General features: G+C 37.2%; 1 protein-coding gene and 1 pseudogene across 1 annotated transcript in view; one reads left to right on the top strand and one right to left on the bottom strand.

Annotated features, from left to right (window-relative positions):
• Positions 1–13231, top strand: part of Tet2 (tet methylcytosine dioxygenase 2) — a 131280-nt gene extending 118049 nt beyond the window's left edge. Inside the window, exons 9-11 of the mRNA XM_027935471.2 lie at positions 3944–4081; positions 6275–6629; positions 8496–13231. Of these exons, the coding sequence (XP_027791272.2) occupies positions 3944–4081; positions 6275–6629; positions 8496–9985 (1983 nt within the window). The 3' untranslated portion in view covers positions 9986–13231. The remainder of the gene's footprint in view (positions 1–3943; positions 4082–6274; positions 6630–8495) is intronic.
• An 8121-nt stretch (positions 13232–21352) lies between these two features.
• Positions 21353–21409, bottom strand: LOC114092917 (U6 spliceosomal RNA; annotated as a pseudogene).
• Positions 21410–21670: the final 261 nt, after the last annotated feature.

Here is a 21670-nt window from a genome sequence, read left to right as displayed (position 1 = left end):
AAAGGACTAGAGATGTGACTAGAGGTCAAACACCCCTGGGTTCAATGCCTGATTTAAAAAAAAAAAAAAGTATTAACATCAAACTAGGAAAAAGAAATTCTTAAAGAAAATAAATGCACAATATAATCAATTTGCTTAATTAGTGATATTGAAAAAATTTTAAAAAGTTACATATAATGGAAAAAGTGATAAGACATGAGACTTTGTCCAAATGATGCAAGATAGATGAATATTTAAAGTACTTAAAAAAAATACTGACCTGGAAATCTATAACCAGCACAAACAATTCTCAGAGGTAAAGAGAAAACAATTTTTTTCATACATATAAAAGCTGAAAAAAAATCAGCACTAGCAAACTATCATTTAAATATGTTAAATCCTTCAACAGAAAGAAAACAAAATAGAAATACACATCTACCAAAAAGGAATGAAAGGTATTAGAAATGCTAAACATGTGAAAAAAGAACTTTTTCTTAACTTAAAAATATCTTCATAACTTGCTATTTTAAAATATTCACAACCTGTATTGAATTCACAAATACAGAAGCAGCACAGAATCTTGGAATTGGTAGTTTATTATACTATTTATTATGCAGCTTGGTAAATTACTTGACCATAGACTGTCATAAGTGAAAAAAGTATGGTCCAGGGCTGGGGTTGTGGTTCAGTGGTAGAGCATTTGCCTATCCTGTGTGAGGCACTGGGCTCAATCCCTAGCACCACATAAAAAATAAATAAATAAAGGTATGTGTATGAGAGAGAGAGAGAATAAGACATTGAAAACAAATAGCAAGATGGTATATAAAACCAACCATATTAATAACCTTTCTTAATGTAAATGCTTTTAGCACCCCTATTTAAAAGGTAAAGCTGAGGAAGCCGCTTTAAATATAAAATTAAAAGGATGGTAAAAATACACCATGTTAACATTAATTAAAACTGATGGAGTAAAACAAATAGATAAAGTGGATTTCAAAGCCAAGAATAATTCAAGGAAAAAGAATATTATTTAATAATAATAAAAGGGTCAGTTCATCAAAAGCATAATTTCAAATACTTACATGCTAATAACAGCTTCAAAATTTACATTAAAAAATTAAGAGAGCTAACAAAAGAAATAGAAAAAACAAATAGATTTGGATATATATCTCTCTCAACAACTAGTAGAAAAAAAAGTTTAAAGAAAAGCATGAAAGGAACAGAAGACAAACTCTTTATAAACTTGACCCAGTACCATGTATAGAGCTCCAACCTCAAATCAGAATTGATATTTTATATTAGAATTTCCAGGTAGACCATATTCTGGTTTATAAAACAGTTATCAATAGATTTTTCTAATATTTCTTTTTTAGTTGTTAATGAATCTTTTGTTTATTTATATGTAGTGCTGAGGATTGAACCCAGGGCCTCACACATGCCTACCACTGAGTCACAACTCTAGCCCATCAATAGATTTTAATGTCTCAGATATGTTCTCTGACTACAGTGAAGTAAAATGAAAATCTGTACCAGAAGTATATCCACAAAAATGCCTAAATGTCTAGAAACTGAGCAGCATGATTCCAAAGAACATGGGCCCAAAGAATACCACAGATATTGGAAAACAAAATGTTTTGAATGGAATGAAAATGAAGAAATTATACTGAAATTTGTGGGATACAACTCTAAAGACTTACTTAGATATTTATGGCATTGAACACATACTAGAAAAAAAATGTAAACTATCAAGTCAATCTACACATCTACCCTAGGAAACTTTTTAGCCCTAAAAGAAGGGGAAAAAAATGAGAAATTTGTAATATAAAATACAAAATAAATAAATAAAAACCTAGAATCTGAGAAACAAAGAACTTTGAAACAATTTGACTACCCCCGCCCCCCAAATAAAAGATGGAATAAATTATCAGTATCAATAATTGGAGAACTGGACATTTAGATCAGAGGTGAAGAGCTTGCCAAGCATGCAAGAGTTCCTGGGTTTGATCCCCAACACTGGGTTGGGGGAGTTGGGAAGACAGTTGGAGAGCAAAGATCCTTAAACATTAAAAGAAGAAATATTAGCAAAACCATACTGATAAATCGAGCAAATTATATGAAAAAGTCCTTTAATGACATAAATTTTGAAACATTAAAAAAGGGGGCACCATGAAACTTTGAATAGTCATAGATTATTAAGTAGGTTTAAATTGTAGTTAAAAGCCTTCCCACAAAGAAAACACTAGACCTCAAAGTCTACTTGGCAAAATTAACCTGGTATTTAAGGAGGAAACGATGCCAATTCTACAGAAACTAGAAAAGATGTAAATACTTCCCAACTCACTCTGTGAAGCTAAAAATATGAATAGAACTAGACAAAGGAATTTAAAAAAAAGTTATGGTTCAGTGCTTTTACAAATATTAATGTAAAAGTTCCTAAATTTTAGTCAATGGGGTCAAATGGTATATAAAAGAGATAATAAGGCCAGATGTGGTGACTCATGCCTGTAATTCCAGCTACTCAGCAGGCTCAGGCAGGAGGATTGCAAGTTAGAGACCAGCCGAGGTGTTGAGTTCAGTTCCTATTGGGGGGGAGGGGTGGCAGAAGAAGCATTTGACACAATACTAAACATTCATAGATGGGATCTTTTTCTACCTTAAAATGGAGCATGGATTAAAAAAGCCGCAGCAGCTAATATTATACGTCATAATATCTAAGTGCTACAAATATCTCTAAATGTGTTATAGTTTCATCCTACAAATTTCAAGTATGAAAGATTGCTGTCCTCTAATATTAGGAATAAGAAAACATATTTATCGTTTCTTTTTAATATAAGCTGGAAATTTTAGACAGTACCATAAAGCAGGAGATAGAAATCAAAAGCATACAGATAAGAAGAAATAAAACTGTACTTATTTACACATGGTCATCTTATATACTGAGAATGTCTCAATCTACAGAATACTCCTACAACTTAGAAATTCAGCCAAGTTGTAGAATGCAAAAATTTTTTGTTTACTAGTAATCATTAAAAATAGATGTAAAAATAATCAGTAACAATCAATTGTATCAAGAATATTAAATCCTTAGGCATAAATTTGACAAAAATTTCTAAGATCTGTGTACTGAAAACTACAAAAAATTACAGAGATAAATTTTATAAAAGACCTAAATAACTGGAGAGATATACCATGTTCATAGAAAACAAGAGCAAATATTGTCAAGATCTTAGTTCTCCCCGAACTAATGGGTTCAATATATGACCTATCAAAATTTGAGGGCTTTTTGAAGGAATTGACTGTTGTTTATTCATGTGTGTATGAGCAAACAAAACACAATTTTAATATGTATCCTGCTTGATTTCAGGATTTATTAAAAATCTGTACTTAGTAGTATTAAAAACAGTTTGATATTGGCACGTGTGCACACACCCACGCCATTATATACCAGCAGGTTAGAACTGCAAGAGTTTAAGAGTAGGCCCACTACTGTGTAGGGGCAGGCAGAAAGCAGATCAATTGTTATCTGCAAACAAAACAGGAGGTGTAACTTCCAGAGGGGCATGAAGAAATTTGGGACTAATGCGTATGTACTTTTTATATAGCAATGATTATGTGAATGTATGCATATATTGAACATTATCAAATTATACCTTATATATGCTTCTTAAGATATGCTTAGTGGTAGAATGCTTGCCTGGTATGTAGGATGCCCTGTGTTCAGTTCCCATCATGATCCCCAGCATGCCAAAAACAAATGGTATGTTGATCATACCCTAATAACACCATAAAATAAAAATGTTATGTCTAGGTATTTGTTCTGTTTTGAGTCATTCCATTTTATTTCTGGATGTAAGGTACAAAACATTTTTAAATATCTAAATAACCTAAATACTAAGGAATGTTTTCATCTAAGAGTAAAACTAAGTATTTCTCCATGCACAATACACACTTTTATTTCTCTCAGATTGAATATGAACACAGAGCTCCAGAGTGCCGTCTGGGTCTGAAGGAAGGCCGTCCATTCTCAGGGGTCACTGCATGTTTGGATTTCTGTGCTCACGCCCATAGAGATTTGCACAACATGCAGAATGGCAGCACAGTGGTAAGTATTGCTGAGATCCCCTTAGCAGCACCTCTTGTTAAAGTGGAGTATGCTGGTAGCACTTGGTCAGCAGAGTATGTTCTCCGTAGGTGTTTTCATGAACTACAATTGCAGGGTACGCTTTGGCATAATTAGCACTCTCAGAACAGATTGGCACATTAGTGGAAAGCCATTGGCAGGCACGTGAGAATTTTCGAAATCTTCATGCTGATTTAAACCATGTCTATACACTGCCATTTCCAATTAGCCACCAAGACAATATTTTCAAAATTCAATTTCAGTTACCTGGTATGTAAGATAAATCTTGGTGGGCCAAGGTACTAGTTCACATCACAGAGAGAAGTACAGATTAAAAAGACATCATCATTGTCAAAATGTCTACTATCCCACATTCAAGAGTGTGGAAGAGCTCATTATTACTACATATTCCAGTGTGTGGGATGACTAGGTCTTGTTTCTGGAGACTGTGATGAGGGGAAGGCATGGATAAAGTCTTCAGGCACAGCAGTGCTCCATACTGACAAAGTCCCATATTTTGCCTCATCTCTAAAAGGTCAATCCAAGGTGCAAGTAAACAGGTGCTGGGGGACAGGAGGGAATTCAGGTGAAGAAATCAAAGTTATTAATTAATCTACCTTTAAAAAATAATTAATTAATTAATCTACCTAATGTACCATTTACATGGTTTTGGGTATAATTAAGGATGATGACCAGTGAAATTTCAGACGAAAAGTAGATGACAGGCATTGAAGTTCTTTTTAGGGTGGAAAAAAGCACATAGCTAAGTAGTATCTGATAACTGAAATAATTTGAAGAAGCTGGTGCAATGTTTTTGTTGAGCAGAAAAGTATAGGTTTAGTAGTCTATAAGGGCAAAGATGGTCAGTATTTTAGACTCTACAGGTCACATCTGTTACACTCTTTATTTCAAAGGATACTTTTACTTAACCCTTTGAAAATGTAAAAGCTGTTCTTAGTTTGCTAGTCATCTAAAAACCTGCTGCAAAGCAGATTAACCACAGGCCCTAATTTTCTGAGTATTGACCCAGAAGAATAAACACAAGGCCTGCGAACCACCCTAACATCTAAAATAATCATTCATCATGCATTGAGAATCTGCTTGTTAGGAAGTGCTGCTGTAGTAGGTCCTGAAGGTAGCCATGTTGCATTCCAGCAGGGCGAGGGATTGCGAAGTCAAGAAGGATGCTTAGAATCCAAGGGGATTTGCCTCTGATAAATCACAGGATATAGGAGATGAAACAGAAAGAAGCACCAGATAAAAACTGAGTAAGGATTCAATATGTGTGACGAGGTGCTTAGTAACAAGGTGCTTAGACATGAATTTGGAAAAGCTCAATGTACCATCTCATGTTACAGGTATTTATAAAGAGCAGGCTGTTAGGATCACATTCCTTTCAGGGGTATCTTCCAGTGATTTCATACTACCTTGTCCTTCCATTGTTATTTTCTCCATTGATAGAAAACACTAAATACCTTAAAAAAAAAAAAAAAACTAGTATTTTTAAAACAGATAATCTTTCCTCAAAACCAAATGATGATGACTAACAAAAAAAAAAAAAAAAATACCATCCCAATAATCAAAGCAAAAGAGGCAGCTTTTGTTTTCTTTTTCCTCTTCAGAGTACTCACTTTTATGTGGTAATATTTCAGAAAAACAGGGAGGAAAAAGAAACAATAAGTTAGGTTTGACAGAGTACAGAGGAAAGAAAAGTGTTATGTGGCACGTAATCTCTACCGGCCAAATCTTCAACTTTTCATTATTTAAATCTCACCTAGATATTTTGAAGACATTTTTTGAACACAGTGGATTTCTTAAACAGAGTTAGGAATTGGGTATGAGAAAAGATATGAAATTTCTTTGGGTAGAAAAGTATAAGATGAGGCAACTGTGCTCCTACCAACATCAGAGTAGGGTGTTAGGTAGGAACAGCTTTTAGACTTTTGAAAGAAACTTCATCTCTATCCCCTCTTTTTTGAAGTACGGGAAGCAAATTACTTCATTTTATTTGGTGGGATGGCACTGCTTCATAACAGAAACAAGGGTTTATGGCAATGTGCATGTCCCTGATGAGCACAGATCTACATATTGAGGCGCGCGCGCACACACACACACACACACACACACTTTTCTCTGGGACCTAGAACTGAGGCTGTAATGTCTTTCTCCTACCAGGTCTGCACGCTCACTAGAGAAGACAATCGACAAATTGGAGTACATCCTGAGGATGAACAGCTCCACGTATTGCCTTTATATAAAATCTCTGATATAGATGAGTTTGGGAGTGTAGAAGGTCAGGAGGAGAAAAAACGAAGTGGTGCCATTCAGGTACTGAGTTCTTTTCGGCGGAAGGTCAGGATGTTAGCAGAGCCGGTCAAGACTTGCCGACAGAGGAAACTGGAAGCCAAGAAAGCTGCTGCCGAAAAGCTTTCCTCTCTGGAGAACAACTCGAATAAGAATGAAAAGGAAAAGGTGGCCTCATCACGCACAAAACACACAGAAAGTACAAACCAGACGAAGCAGTTGACAGGTAAGCTTAATTAGAAGTTTTGTGGGTATCTGTTCTGTGTGATACTTGGATTAAACATGGACCTTGTCAGTTGGGAATGTTATCCCTCATGGTCCTGTTTCCCTACCAGAATCATTCCTGAAGTATTCAGGGGCAGGCTTTACTCATGGAAATGGCAGGGAGTTGCCATCAACCCCCCCCTTGATAAGATTTTATTCTACAATAAACAGCAAAATTTTGTTTTGTTTTGTTTTGTTTCCCCAATAGTGATATGGTAAAATTCAAGTTGCTTGACCAGTAGCCAGTAGCCAACTTAGAATGTTTGGAGATAGGTATCACAAACCAAGACTGAGGTAACAAGACCTTAAATTTTAGTGGTAGCAGCAAAAATGATGCAAGGCAATTCTTCTAAAATGGGGGGGAGGTGTTAGATACATTAGGGACAAACCATTGGAATGAAGGACAAGAAAAATTTAAGGGATGACTTAAAACTACTTATTAAAATAGGCTTGAAGATATGATTAAGAGAGAAATTAATACTTTTCCTTAGCCATAGTGAGTCTGGTTTAGTTGGGGTCCTACATGTAACTATTCTAAAAAAAACTTTGCCATCAGAAGAGGTTACATGAATAGTAATAGCAATAGAGGATTATTCATCAATACTAAGTGGATACTTTCTTTCCGTAGCCCCTTGCTTCATGTCTATAGTTTGTACAATAAAAATTCCAAATTTTGGAAATGGTATTGGTCTGGCCATTAATAATAGCAACCAAACAAAAATGTCTTAAATTTAGTGTAGCAGTTTGCTTAGAACCACTATCTTTGCTTCATAAAGTCAAATTTCCCTAGTGATTCATTTCCAAGTCCAGAGAAACTATTTATAACACTATGCTAAAGATGCTTAATAACTGTTTCTTGATTGGTTAATTTACATGAAAAACTCAATTTTGTTTACTACCTGATATCTCCTTTAGGTTAATTGTAAAATATAACCAGATAAAACTTTGTCTCTGGTTCTTTCTGCTTTTTGCAGATAATAATAGGTCAGCTCTCAAAAGTATCACTGCAGTCCCATTTATTTGTCAACTTAGATGACTTTTGTAGAATAAGGTCCTAAAACAGAAGTATGACTTAAAAGTTTCACTTACAAAGCTGAAAGTTCATTAAAGTATTATTTACCATGATACAAATTTCCTTTCTGGAATACCTACCTACTCATGGAGTAGGGCTGGCCAATTATATAAGATACTTTTTACGTTTGAACGAATGTCATTGTTTGTCTCCTAAGATTGATAAATCTTCTAAAACAAATTTTATTTTAATAATTTTATACAAATTCTAGTGCATACTAGGCAATGTGAAGAAAGAAGTAAAATAAGACATGTTCCCTTCCCTGCAGGACTTTGGTTCATAGTAGAGGTGGTGAGAGAGTGCTAAAAACAGATGGTTTATAATGCATTGTGACTCCTGCTTCATCAGACCCACATTTGCAGTGGGTTTTTACAAAAGCACTAGAAGGTGAGATCTCAGATCTGTTTTGAGGTAGGGATGACTAAAGTGGGTAGGGAGGAGAATACTTCATAACAGCTGTTGAGAAACTCCAGAGGATAGGATGCTCTCCATGGAATACCTTTAGATGTTTATTATATATCTCTTTACTTACAAAACCGTACAAGTTAAAAGTTCTGCATTTTATTTCTAATGCTTTAGACATAAAAGATTATGCCAGTGATGAGAACTCTTGACTTTGCTTTAGGGTTAAGCCCTTGATGAACAGGGGTTTTATAATCCTGGTGGGCTTTCTCTTCTTGTACACTTAAGTTTCCTCATTAGCCTTCATAAAATAATAATGGAGCATTTGTTCCTGCTCTCTTACCTTCTCCACAGAACTTTTGCGACTTTCAGGACCAGTCATGCAGCAGTCCCAGCAGCCCCAATCCCAACAACAGCAGCAGCGACCCCAGCAGCCCCAGCACACTCATCAGCAGCCGCAGCAGCCCCACCACACCTTGAATAATCACCCTCAGTCAGAGTCTGTCAGCTCTTACTCGTCATCTGGACCCACCAATCTATACATGAGACGACCCAATCCCATCAATCCTTACCCAAGCTCTTCACATACTTCGGAGATTTATGGAGGCACCAACGCTATGAATCTCTATTCCACCTCATCCCAAGCTGCAAGTTCATATTTGAGTTCTTCTAATCCCATGAACCCCTACCCTGGACTTTTAAATCCAAATAACCAATATCCATCCTATCAGTGCAATGGAAATGTGTCAGTGGACAACTGCTCCCCTTATCTGGGTTCCTATTCTCCCCAGTCTCAGCCAATGGATCTGTATAGGTATCCAAGCCAAGACCATCTCTCTAAGCTGAATCTGCCACCCATCCATACACTTTACCAGCACAGATTTGGAAATAGCCAGAGTTTTACCACTAAGTACTTAGGTTATGGAAACCAAAATATGCAGGGAGATACTTTCAGCAGTTGTACCATTAGACCAAATGTACACCACGTAGGGTCATTTCCTCCTTATTCCACTCACGAGATGGAGGGCCACTTCATGGGTGCTGCCTCTAGATTACCACCTAATCTGAGCAATCCAAACATAGACTGTAAAAGCGGTGAACATCATCCACCTTCTCACATAATCCATAACTACAATGCAGCTTCAAACATGATCAACAGCTCTATTCACACCCTGCATCTCCAAAACAAAGAGAATGACGTGCTTTCCCACACAGCTAATGGTCTAGCTAAGATGCTTCCAGGGCTTAACCATGATAGAACTGCTTCTGTCCAAGGTGTATTACACAAATTAAGTGATGCTAACAGTCAGGAGAAGGAGCCTGCCACACCAGTCCAGGGAGCGGCTTCTACTGCAGAGGAGGAGGAAGAGGTCTGGTCAGACAGTGAGCAGTGCTTTCTGGATCCTGACATTGGGGGAGTGGCTGTGGCTCCGACTCATGGGTCAATTCTCATCGAGTGTGCAAAGCGTGAGCTGCATGCCACAACCCCCTTAAAGAATCCCAATAGGATGCACCCCACTAGGATCTCCCTTGTCTTTTACCAGCACAAGAGCATGAATGAGCCAAAACATGGCTTGGCTCTCTGGGAGGCCAAAATGGCGGAAAAAGCCCGTGAGAAAGAAGAGGAGTGTGAGAAGTATGGCCCGGACTACGTGCCTCAGAAAACCCATGGCAAAAAAGTGAAACGGGAGCCCACTGAGCCGCATGAGCCTTCCGAGCCTACTTACCTGCGCTTCATCAAGTCCCTTGCTGAAAAGACCACATCTGGGACCACAGACTCCACAATAACTACATCTCCATATGCCTTCACTCGGGTCACAGGGCCTTATAACAGATACATATGATGATGTCCTTTTTGTTGATAACCTCGTTTGGATAGACCACAACATATTTGTCAGTAGTGTAGCTCTCGTGACGTGGCAGTGGGGAAAGGTCACAGTATTCATGACAAATGCGGTGGGAAAAACCTCCACTCACCAGCAAAAATAAGAAAGGTCATCTTACCATAGCACTTAATTTCAGCTGACTCCCAGGTGGTCACAGATGGCATCCAGGAAAAAGACCAAAGCATTCTATGCAAAAAGAAGGTGGGGAAGGAAGTGTTCCACAATTTACATTTTTAAACACTGGTTCTATTATTGGATGAGATGATATGTAAAATGTGCTTTTCTTTTCCCCTCTCTTATAATTTAACACATCTGTGACCACTTTTAATAATACCAAGTTTGCATAGTCATGGAACACAAACAAGTACTGTAGTATTACGGTTGTAGGAATCTTAAAATACCATCTGGTGCTGAATACACAATGTACTGAAATACTGGAATTATGACTTTTTAACATGCAGTTTTTACTGTAATTAACTTTTATTTATCAAAATAGCTACAGGAAGTGTAAATGATTAGCAGCAAAACACTGAATTTGTTTGGATGTTCTACGAAATGGTGCTAAGAAAATGGTGTCTTTAATAGCTAAAATTTTAATGCCTTTATGTCATCAAGATGCTATCAGTGTACTCCAGTGCCCTTAAAGAAGGGGCACCTTTCATTCAAGTTTTTATCATAATTACTTGTTCTTACACAAAGCTTAGTTTTTAAGATGTGGACATCTTAACGGCCTCTGGATTTTGCTCATCCAGTGACGTCCTTGTAGGACAGTAAACGTATATATGTACATATATGCACACACCTTTGTATATGTGCACATACATGTATATGTATAAATATTTTAAATGGTGTTTTAGAAGCACTTTGTCTACCTAAGCTTTGGCAACTTGAACAATGCTAAGGTACGGAGACATTTTAAAAATATAGTTTACTTTCATTTTAGTATGAAAAGTTGATTTTTTTTAAAGGAAATAAAGGAGAGCTTTTAAAACATTTTTGCTTTTAGCCATGCATCTGCTGATGAGCAATGTGTTCATTTTTAACACAGCCAGTTAAATCCAAAATGAGGCTTACTGGATTCAAGGTAATATATTAGTCCACAAAACATGTGTTTCCTGGTGCTCATCTCACATGCTATACTGTAAAAACAGTTTTACACAGAATTATATGACAAGGTCATTGCTCAAATATGTACAGTTTTAATGATTTTCTGTTAACTGCAGGTAACAATTAGCCGCATGCTACCGATTCAGCAAAGCTTGTACACTTCAACCTATGCTATTTTATGGATCTATATGCTCTTCAGAGAACTCAATGGCAGTCTGCCTTTGTGTCTGATTATGTACTTTGTGATGTTGTCATTTCTTAGCGTGTCCTCCTTTCCAAGGAAGATTGAGTGGACTGATGCCTGTAGAAGATGAATAAGCAGGGTTAGTTCCATGTGAATCTGTTGGTTAAAAAGATAAACAGGCAGCTGGTTTGCTGTGGTGGTTTTAAAATCATTAATTTGTATAAAGAAGAAAGAGTTGTATAGTAAATTAAATTGTAAACAAAACTTTTTTAACAATGCTTTAGTATTTTAGTACTGTAAAAAATTTAAATATATACATATATATCTATATATATGGCATTGAAGCAGAATTCACATCATGATGGTGCTATTCAGCCTGCTACAAATATATCATAATGTGAGCGAAGAATTCATTAAAGGTTTGAGTGATGTTCCTACTTGTCATATACCTCAACACTAGTTTGGCAATAGGATATTGAACTGAGAGTGAAAGCTTAATAGCATTGTGTACCATCATTTTTTTCCAAGTCTTTTTTTTTTAATTGTTAAAAAACATACCTTTTTTTTTCAATACTTGATTTCTTAGCAAGTGTAACTTGAACTTCAACCTTTTTGTTCTAAAAATTCAGGGAAATTTCAGCTCATGTTCTCCTTATGCCAATGTGTCACCTGTGTTTATGTAAAATTGTTATAGGTTAATAAATATATTCTTTTTTCAGGGATTTAACCCTTTATTTTGAATCCCTCCTATTTTACTTGTATATGTACTGATGTAAGTAAAACTAATTTTGTAAATCTGTTGGCTTTTAATTGTAAAGAAAAGCATTTTAAAAGTTGGAGGACTTTTGACTGTTTGAGGAGGGAAAAAAAATGAAAATAGAATGCACTGAGCTGATAAAGGGAAAATTGTAAGGCAGGAGTTTGGCAAGTGGCTGTTGGCCATAGTATTTTAACTCTCGATAAAGCTTTTATGATTTTGTAATCAAACAGGTACATACTCCATGAGGACTCCCATACATGCCTGACATCTGGAGGTATGATGTGCAATAGGACTGTACAATTGCATTTCAGTCTAAACACGTTTGTTTATTAGCTTTTCAAATAAATTCTTAATCAATAGAGACTTGGGTTTTACTGGTCAAATCTTTAATCAGTGGAGACTTTGGGTTTTTTGAAACCTTTTTGATTTTTGTTTTTAAAATAAATTGCTCAAGCATTTTAAAAATGTTTGCTGTGCACCACATATTTAATGTTTTACATATACCATAATATTTAACCCAGAACATTTGGTTACTGCATGTGCATTTGGTGATTCTGAGTCAGCCATCCCTAATGAACAAATATTCTATATCATCCACTGTCATTTGTCAAACTGCTGGCCAGTAAGAGCAGTAAAAATATTTGGGGGAGGTTGGAAAGAAGTTAGGAAGAGAGAAAATTAAGTGGCATATTGTAAATACCAGATCTATCATTGTAAATATCAAACCTGCCTCAGAATGAATGGAAAGCAGATCTACAATTTGCTTATAGGAATATCAGGTTGACTATATAGCCATACTTGAAAATGCTTCTGAGTGGTGTCAACTTTACTTGAATGAATTTTTCATCTTGATTTGACGCACAGTGATGTACAGTTCACTTCTAAAGCTAGTGGTTAACTTGTGTAGGAGATTTTTGCAGTTCGACACTAAGATAATGAACTTCTGTGTGCATTTTTCTATGCTTTATTTTTTTAATGTAGTTATTTCATTCTCATGAGATGTTTGGTTTGTTTATAAAATCTGAGGATGGTTATAAATACTGTAAGTATTGTAATGTTATGAATGCAGGTTATTTGAAAGCTGTTTATTATTATATCATTCCTGATAACGCTATGTGAGTGTTTTTAATAAAATTTATATTTATTTAATGCACTCCAAGTGTCATGTTGCTGGAGTTTACTTCCTGAATGACTGCCCCTCACTGAGGTAAAACTAAATGAGAATTTTTTAAAAATAACTTTTCATTTATTCTTTGGGGAGGTACTGGGGATTTAACCCGGGGGCACTTGACCACTCAGCCACCTCCCCAGCCTTTTTAATTTTGAGACAGGGCCCACTAAGTTGCTAAGGCTGGTTTTAAACTTGGGCTTCTGCTTTGGCCTCCTTAATCACTGGGATTACAAGCATGAGCCACCATGCCCATCACTTTGCAGTTATTCCTAATGTTAAATATATCTAATACCAACATTAAGGCCAATGTATATTTCTGGCTAAAGAGTCTAAATACTCATTTTTCCCCCCAGCTTACTTTTTAGTTATGTTTTGCATCTGTAGATTGTGTAAATCAAGAATGAAGTAATAACATGATCCTGGACTGTGTTCTGTCTAGGAGAGCTCTTACCATCAGCTCTTACAATTTCAAAACATTGAAATTGTTTTGCAAATCTAAGGCCAACTTTGTTTCTGGACTGTCAGCTTCCTATTCATGCTCACTTTTAATGAAAATTTCTCCATGTCCATCATAAAGGCAGTTAAGTTTTATGCATCAGAAGTGAGGAAAGGTAGCCCGAGAGGCATCAGGCACAGGAGTATGTATCTTCATCTCCTCACGCATGGCTTCAGGGAGCTTGAAACAAAATATCCTCATTTCCACCCATTCTCTGTCATGTGAATCATCACCCATTACACCAGTGCACTCTTCTGAATTAGTACCTAGAACTAGATGTGAAACTGTCAATAATTATAGAATATTCCCACCCTCCACCCTTCCCAAAATAGCAGACAAATCATTTCTATCTGCAAAAAATAAGGGAATTCCCTTTTCCATACTTCTTTCTATTCAGACAGGGCCACATCTGATTTGAACAGTGCCACCCTGGAAGTGACTACCATCTACTAACCTTTGAGCTTATTGGGAGATTCCTCCAGAACTCTGCTCCAAGCCAGAATATTATGGGAAAAAAAAAAAAAAAGCAACATCACTAAAAAGCATTGACCCAATAACTTTTTTCTGTTAACTTCAACACCCTGGGCCCTGCGTCAACCCTCATTTCATCATCTGTCATCTGGCTGAACCTTGGAAACTTCCTGTTCTTCACATTTGCACATAGGTCTCCACTTGCCTAGGGCAGGGAGAATTTGAGACTGCAAGCTCAAAGACTTCCTGCTAAGGCCCCCGCCAGTCCTCATGTGACTGACCCATGGAGCTGGGGAGCTGGCCTGCTACAGATGGGGCTGCAAGCAGGCCTGCTGCTTATAATACTGTAACAGGAGACAGCTGAAAATGACAGATGAGCAGTATTCAAAAAGCTTTATTGGCTCTTTGCCTCCCCTAGAAAGAATTGCCAGGAACAAACCTTTTCATGCTGGCAGGGGTGCATACAACTGCCCTGTGACGCTGTGGCTGTGCCACTTGCTGCTTTGGCCTCTGGTTGGTTTACTGTGAAAACCTTCCTGCTTTGTAGAATTCAGGCTTAGCTGTGACTCCTGCCTAGTTCTACCTCTCTGCACTTCTCAGCTGTCTAGAGAACCAGACTCCTGCAGAAAAGTCAGTATTCGACAGGTCCTCAAGTCCTTGAGAGATTTTAAATTGGTACTTTGTTTTAAAGACCATCTAAAGTGAATATCCAACAAAAACAGAGGTCTGGCAGAAGCATCTTTTTTTTTTTTTCCATGTTTCAGGTAAGGACAGTGCTTGGTGTATGAAACACTGACTTCAGGCACTCCACACATCAGTCTGGGGTCAGGTCCTGACTGCTGGCCTCCCTCCCCAATCCCCACTGGAGAAGTACACTCCATTTGTTGAAGTGAGAAAATGGACAAAAGCGATGTTTGGAAAAGAATTAACTGCAATTTACATTACTTCAGTTTTACCAGAATAATTCCGTTTCAAAGAACAAAGATTTTTTGTTCCCATGTGGAATCACTTGCTTAAATTCCCCTCTCCCTTACCAGGTAATTTCTCACACATTTCTTTGGTTGTCTAGTCCATCACTCTTCAAAGGAGCCACTATTCCTTGCATTGGCCAATACACTGTCTTTGAGGGTTTCTTTTTATGCTATTTTAGAAGGGGTTTAACGTACTGAATTTGACATTTTTTCCTCTCTCAGTCTTAATTCAAACTGAAATGTGAATTCCACTAAGTGATTGGGTAAAATAGTAGTTATATAAAGACCCTACAACCTCCTACTGCTCAAGAATGAATTCAAATAATCTGAATTCTCAGAAGTAAAGATTTATAGGCATGTTTCACTGACCATGTGGTTTTAATTCCATGCATAGCCACGTTAGCTGAAACCTGTGTTGCTTGAAACATGCTGCCTGGGGTATCCTGACCCTTCTTCACAGGTAGTTTCTTGATTTGGCTTTAAAGAATATGATGAAGATCAGGTAGTAGTGTATGTAGTTGAGTGCTGCTGAGCCTCCTCCGAAAAATCAGTGAGCACCCATCATAGGGTTGTGAATAAATGAATATATAAAGGGTTTTCAGTAGAATAAATGGTAATTTTTATGAAGAGTTTTTCAGCTCTCTTCTTCCCCTTTGCTTCATGCTAGCAAGTTCCTCTACTGACCCCATATCAGAGCCCCACTTCTGGTTCCTGTGGCCCCCTCCCCCTCCCCTTTCCCTATGAACAGAACCCCTGGCTCCCTTCCCAAACAAAACAGGTTTACATGAAAACACATGATCAGGACTCATCACTAGAATATCAAAGCTAGAGAGAAGATAATCACAAAACAAGGGAATAGCTCCCCATCTGTAATCTGACATCACATCACGGTCAAAGGGTTTATAATTCCCTGGTGATGATGGAAACTCCAGTAGTTGTAGTGACTTTATGATTTCTAACAAACCAAATATATATCAAAGATGAATGAGAAGGGCAAACCATTTCTGAGCTAAAAGAAAAAAAATGTCAGGGATTTATACCTGTTTTTATTTCTATTACTTACAATGTCACCTACTAACAGGTTATATTTCATAAAACTAATGTTTGCAATATCCATGTCTAAAACATGCACTTGAATAAAATTTTTTTGGGGGGGTACCAGGGATTGAACTCAGGAATACTCACCCACTAAGCTACATCATCAGCCCTATTTTGTGTTTTATTTAGAGACAGTGTCTCACTGAGTTGTTTAGCACCTCACCATTGATGAGGCTGGCTTTGAACTGGAGATCCTCCTGTCTCAGCCTCCTGAGCCACTAGGATTACAGGCATGCACCACCATGCCCAGCACAATATCACCTACTAACAGGATATAGTTCATAAAATTAATTTTTGCAATATACATATCTAAAACATGTACTTGAATAAAATATTTTAAAGCAGAGTATATTAAGAAAGAAGAGAGATACTAGTTATGTTTTAAATATATAATTGAATGGAGACCAGGTATAAGTAGAAAAAGGGGACCCAGGGAGAGAAAAGATAGGAAAAAAGGATACACTGAGGAATTAAATGGACCAAATTATGTTATGTACACATACAAATATGTCACAATATATCCCACTGTTAAGTATAATTAGAAAATTAACTTGAACTTAATTAAAAAAATGTAGCACTGACTTTAAGAGATGATTATTTGTGTATCACATGGGAGATGGCATGTTAAAGAATTAAAAGTCTGGAGTCTGGTGTGTGGGGTCAAGCCCCAGTTTTACCAGTTACTCTGTGACCATAACTAGGTGCTAATCTTTCCTTTTTTAAAATTTTTGCATCTGAACAATAGACATAATATCTATTTCACAAGGATTTAGTGAAGAATAAACAAGCTCATTTATAGCACATCAGAAGAACTAAAAAATGTTAGCTATTATAATTGATCAGCTCAATCCAGGCAATTTCTTACCATAGTGATTTTATTTTATGCATTTTCAAATCATAAATGAGAAGTAATAAGTACTTATTAGCTGTACCAAATCATCAAAAAGCTGATCTGAATGAGATCTTAGGGATCACTTCTTCTAATACTGGTTTTATGGATTCCTTCCTTCATTCATTCACGTAGTTTTAGGCACTCATTCTGTGCCTGGTGCCTTTCCAGATGTTGGGTATCCAACAGTGAACATAGCCATTAAGCATCTTTCTCTTGGGATATTTATTCTAGTTGGGAGAGTTAGGACAACATACACAAGGCGTTAAGTTCTGTGGAGAGAAAAAAGGCAGGTAAAGGTGGATAGAGAATGCTGGCTGTTGGGAAGGGTGGATGGAGGATTTTTTTTTTAACATAGATTGCTTAAGGAATTCTTCACGGATTAGGAAACATTTGAGGGCAGTGAATATGCGAGCCTTGTGGATATTTGGGAAAAGAGCAAATCAAGTAGAGAAAACAGCAAGTGAAAGTCCCTGAAGTGGCATCGTGGGCATAGGAAGACTGTGGCTGGAGCAGAGTGATGAAGAGCCTACTAGGGAATGAGGTCAGAACATTCCAGGGCTTATTGTAGAACACAGTAAGTTCTTTGGCCTTTACTCTAAGTAAGATGATAATACTGGCAAATTTTCAGGAGAGGAAGGGCATAAGCTAATTCAGCTTTAAAAGATAACCCTGAAAAATAAATATTAAAAGGCAAAGATGGAAACAAGAGACTAACGAGGGGGCCATTGTAATAAACAAAGCTTCTCAGGGTAGAAGTCATACGAACTGGTTAAGCCCAAGATGTAGGTGTGAAAGTCAAGGAAGTCAGTTCAAATTTTTGGTATGAGAAACTGAAAGAATGTTTGAGCACTGGGGTGGAAGGAGTCCAGAATTTATTTTTAAGAGTTGAGTTTGAAAGCATACTAGACATCCAAGTGGCAGTGCTGAAAAGACAATTGGAAAAGAAATCTCAAGTTCAGAAAAGAAGCGTGGCAGAACTGGGTGTGGTGGTGCACGCCTGTAATCCCAGTGGCCCAGGAGACTGAGGAAGGAGGATCAGGAGTTCAAAGCCAGCCTCAGCAACAGCGAGGCACTAAGTAACTCAGTGAGACCCTGTCTCAAAATAAAATAAAATAAAATAAATACACAAAAGGGCTGAGATTGAAGCTCAGTAGTTGAGTTCCCCTGAGTTCAATATTCCCGATACCCCATCACCCCCAAAAAAAGAAGTGTGGCGGAGATACAAATGTGAGGGTCATCAGCATACACAGTATATTAAATCTAGTAGACTAAATAAGATGATCAGAAGAGGCGTGTACAAAGAAAAGACACCCAAAGATAGAGCCATAGGCTACACCAGTAGTCAGAGGTTGAGATGCGGGAAAGAAACCTACCAGGAAGATAGGAAAGGGACAGTTGATGCAGTTGGTAGAAATGGAATGAGATGGGGAGATTTTCTAGAAACAATTGAAGGAAAGGCTTCGAAAAGAAAGCTTGAAGCTCTTCTTGGTTTGACCAACTATGTCAAATGCTGCTGAAATAAGAAGATGAGACCTGAGAAAGAACCACTGGCTTCCTCTTGACAATATTTGTAGTTGTTTTGATGGAATTGTGAGGGCCAAAGCCTGATTGGAGAGGGTTCAAGAAAGAATTGAAGGAAAGGAGTTGAAGACCATGTGTCAAGATTGTTCTTTAAGCAGATTTTCTATAAAGAGAGAAAAGACATCAGACTTTATCTCCATTATAGTTGGAAGCAAAGAAGGAGCATTATAAGGTGGGGTAGCATACAGAATTTTCTCTGTATGTAGATGGGAATGGTTCAGTAGTGATGGAAAATTGTACAGAAGAAGGGGTTGAGGAATTTCTGGAATTATACACATGAGAAGGCTTTCTTTCCTAAAAAGATTAGTATTAAATGTAAGTAGCACATCTCTTACTCCAAATACATATAGAGTATTTTTTTAAACTAGGAAACACATACAAAGGCACTCTGCTATGTACTCCAAGTCACTGTAGAACTTGGATAAGAGATTCCCTTCCTACTTTCTGGTGCTGGGGCTCAAACTTGGGATCTTGAACTTGCTAAGCAAGCATCACTGAGCTACGTCCCCAGACCCAAGAGCTGTCTTTGACTCTATCACTGCTCCTTTACCCCCTCCCCAACAGCCCTCTCTGTACTCTTTTTCTTTTCAGTTTTCTCCATGACATTTACCATCATCTAGCATATCACATATTTTTAATTGTATTTTTCTCTCAACAGAACGTGACTTATGTGGGGGCAGGAATTTTTATCAATTTTGTCCCCAGCTTCTGGAATACTGGTTGGTACATAAGGTGTAAGCAATGAACACCAACTGAATAAAGAATGAGTTGCCTCTTTAAAAAAAAATCCATCCTTGGCTTTGTTTTTTAGCATGAGGAATTGAATTCAGGGGCACTCAACCCCTGAGCCACATCCCTAGCCCTATTCTGTATTGTATTTAGAGACAGGGTCTCACTGAGTTGCTTAGCACCTTGACATAGCTGAGGCTGGCTTTGAACTCCCGATCCTCCTGCCTCAGATTCCCGTGCCACTGGGATTACAGGTGTGCATCACCATGTGCAGCTTCAAGAGCCATTTTAGAGAAAGAAATGATAAGGAAACTGAGGCCTGGGGGAAAAGTAACTTGGGTGAGGAAACATAGCAGTGAGGGGTAGAGCCCCAGCCTTCCTCCACTTCCTCCAAGACTTCTTCCACAGCTGCATGCTTTGTAACAGAAAGGGGAAGACAGAAGTAGGTAAAACCCCACTGACTTGATAAATTCCATTTCTTCACTGAGTGTCATTTTATTGCAATCAAATGTGCATCACATTTCTAACTTAAGTGGGTCTTTTTCCTTATGCAGTAGGTCTTTCATATATGAGGCTTACAACTGTTATAAAAATTGTATAATGATAATATATGTCCCAAATGCTAAAAAGATTCATTTTAACTATAATTAGGTACATATCTCTTACTCTATGTACATGGTATTTAAACTAGAAAACATTTACAAGGGCACAGTAGTGTCTACTCCAAATCAATGTAGAACTTGTATAAGAGTTAACTTTACAGTTTTATTCCTACACACACACCCACACACACACACACACACACACACACACACACACCTCCATTGTGAATATTAGGAAGATATAATAGAGATTTGAGGGAGAATATAAAATTAATATAACCAACATAGTTGGCTACATTGTTTCATGGCAACTTCAATTGCAGTAACCTGATTTACCTAATAATAATTATTAAATACTGGTATTTTTAAGTCACAAACCTTCTTCAGCTTTGTTTACACACGAGAAATTAGGGTTAACATATTCACTGTAAAATCAACATAAATAGTAAATAAAATTATTTATTTTTTACTTATTTTTGGTACCAGGGATTGAATTCAGGGGCACTTGACCACTAAGACTTATCCCCAACCTTTTTTGTATTTTATTTAGAGACAGGGTCTCACTTAGTTGCTTAGGGCCTCACTAAATTGCTGAGGCCAGCTTTGAACTCACAATCCTCCTACCTCAGCCTCCTAAGTAGTGGGGATTATAGGCATGTGCTAGCGTGCCCAGCCATATGCTATGATTCTATACATAGAAAAAACTGGAGACTTGACCAAAGGCAGAACTCATGAATGAATTCATTAAAGTGACAAAATACAAAAATCAGTAGCTTTTCTATATACTGTTAATGAATTTGCTGAGAACTAAATCATAAAAAGTAACTCATTCACAGAGGATACAAAAAAATAAATAAAATACTTAAGAATAAACTTAGCTAAGAAAGAGAAAGATCTCTACAATGACATTACAAAACACTGATGAGAGAAACTGAAGACACCAAATGATGGAAAGACCTCCCATGTTCATGGACCAGAAGAATTAATGTTGCTGAAATGTCCAGAATACCCAAAGTGAGCTACAGATTCAATGTAAAATACCAATGACATTCAAAACACTAATGACATTCTTCACAGAACTAGCAAAAACAATCCTAAAATTCATGTAGAAGCACACAAGATCTCAAATAAGTCAAAGCAGTCTTGAGCAAAAGAGGCAAAATTGGAGGCATCACAATTCCTGGTTTTGACATATTAAAGAGCCAGAGCAAACCACAAAAACATATAACAATGCAACAGAATAGAGATTCCAGAAGTAAACTAATGCTAATCTTCTCTGTATCATTCCAATTTTAGTATATGTGCTGCTGAAGTGAGCACCAGTCAACTGATTATTGATGAAAGTGCCAAAAATGTACATTGGAGAAAGGACAGCCTCTTCAACAAATGGTGCTAGGGAAAAGGGATATCCACATGTACAAGATGAAATTTGAGCCATCTCTCACCCTGCACAAAAATCAACTGAAAATAGTTCAGAGACTTTAATACAAGACCTTAAGCTTTGGCAAGGTGCAGTGGCCCATGACTGTAATCCCAGAAGCTTGGGAGACTGAGGTAGGAGGAACACAAGTTCAAAGCCAG

This window comes from Marmota flaviventris, chromosome 7, assembly GCF_047511675.1.
Source record: "Marmota flaviventris isolate mMarFla1 chromosome 7, mMarFla1.hap1, whole genome shotgun sequence".
Taxonomy (NCBI): Eukaryota; Metazoa; Chordata; class Mammalia; order Rodentia; family Sciuridae; genus Marmota; species Marmota flaviventris.
The sequence above is the reverse complement of the archived record's forward strand: the minus strand, read 5'-3'. Positions and strand labels throughout refer to the sequence as shown.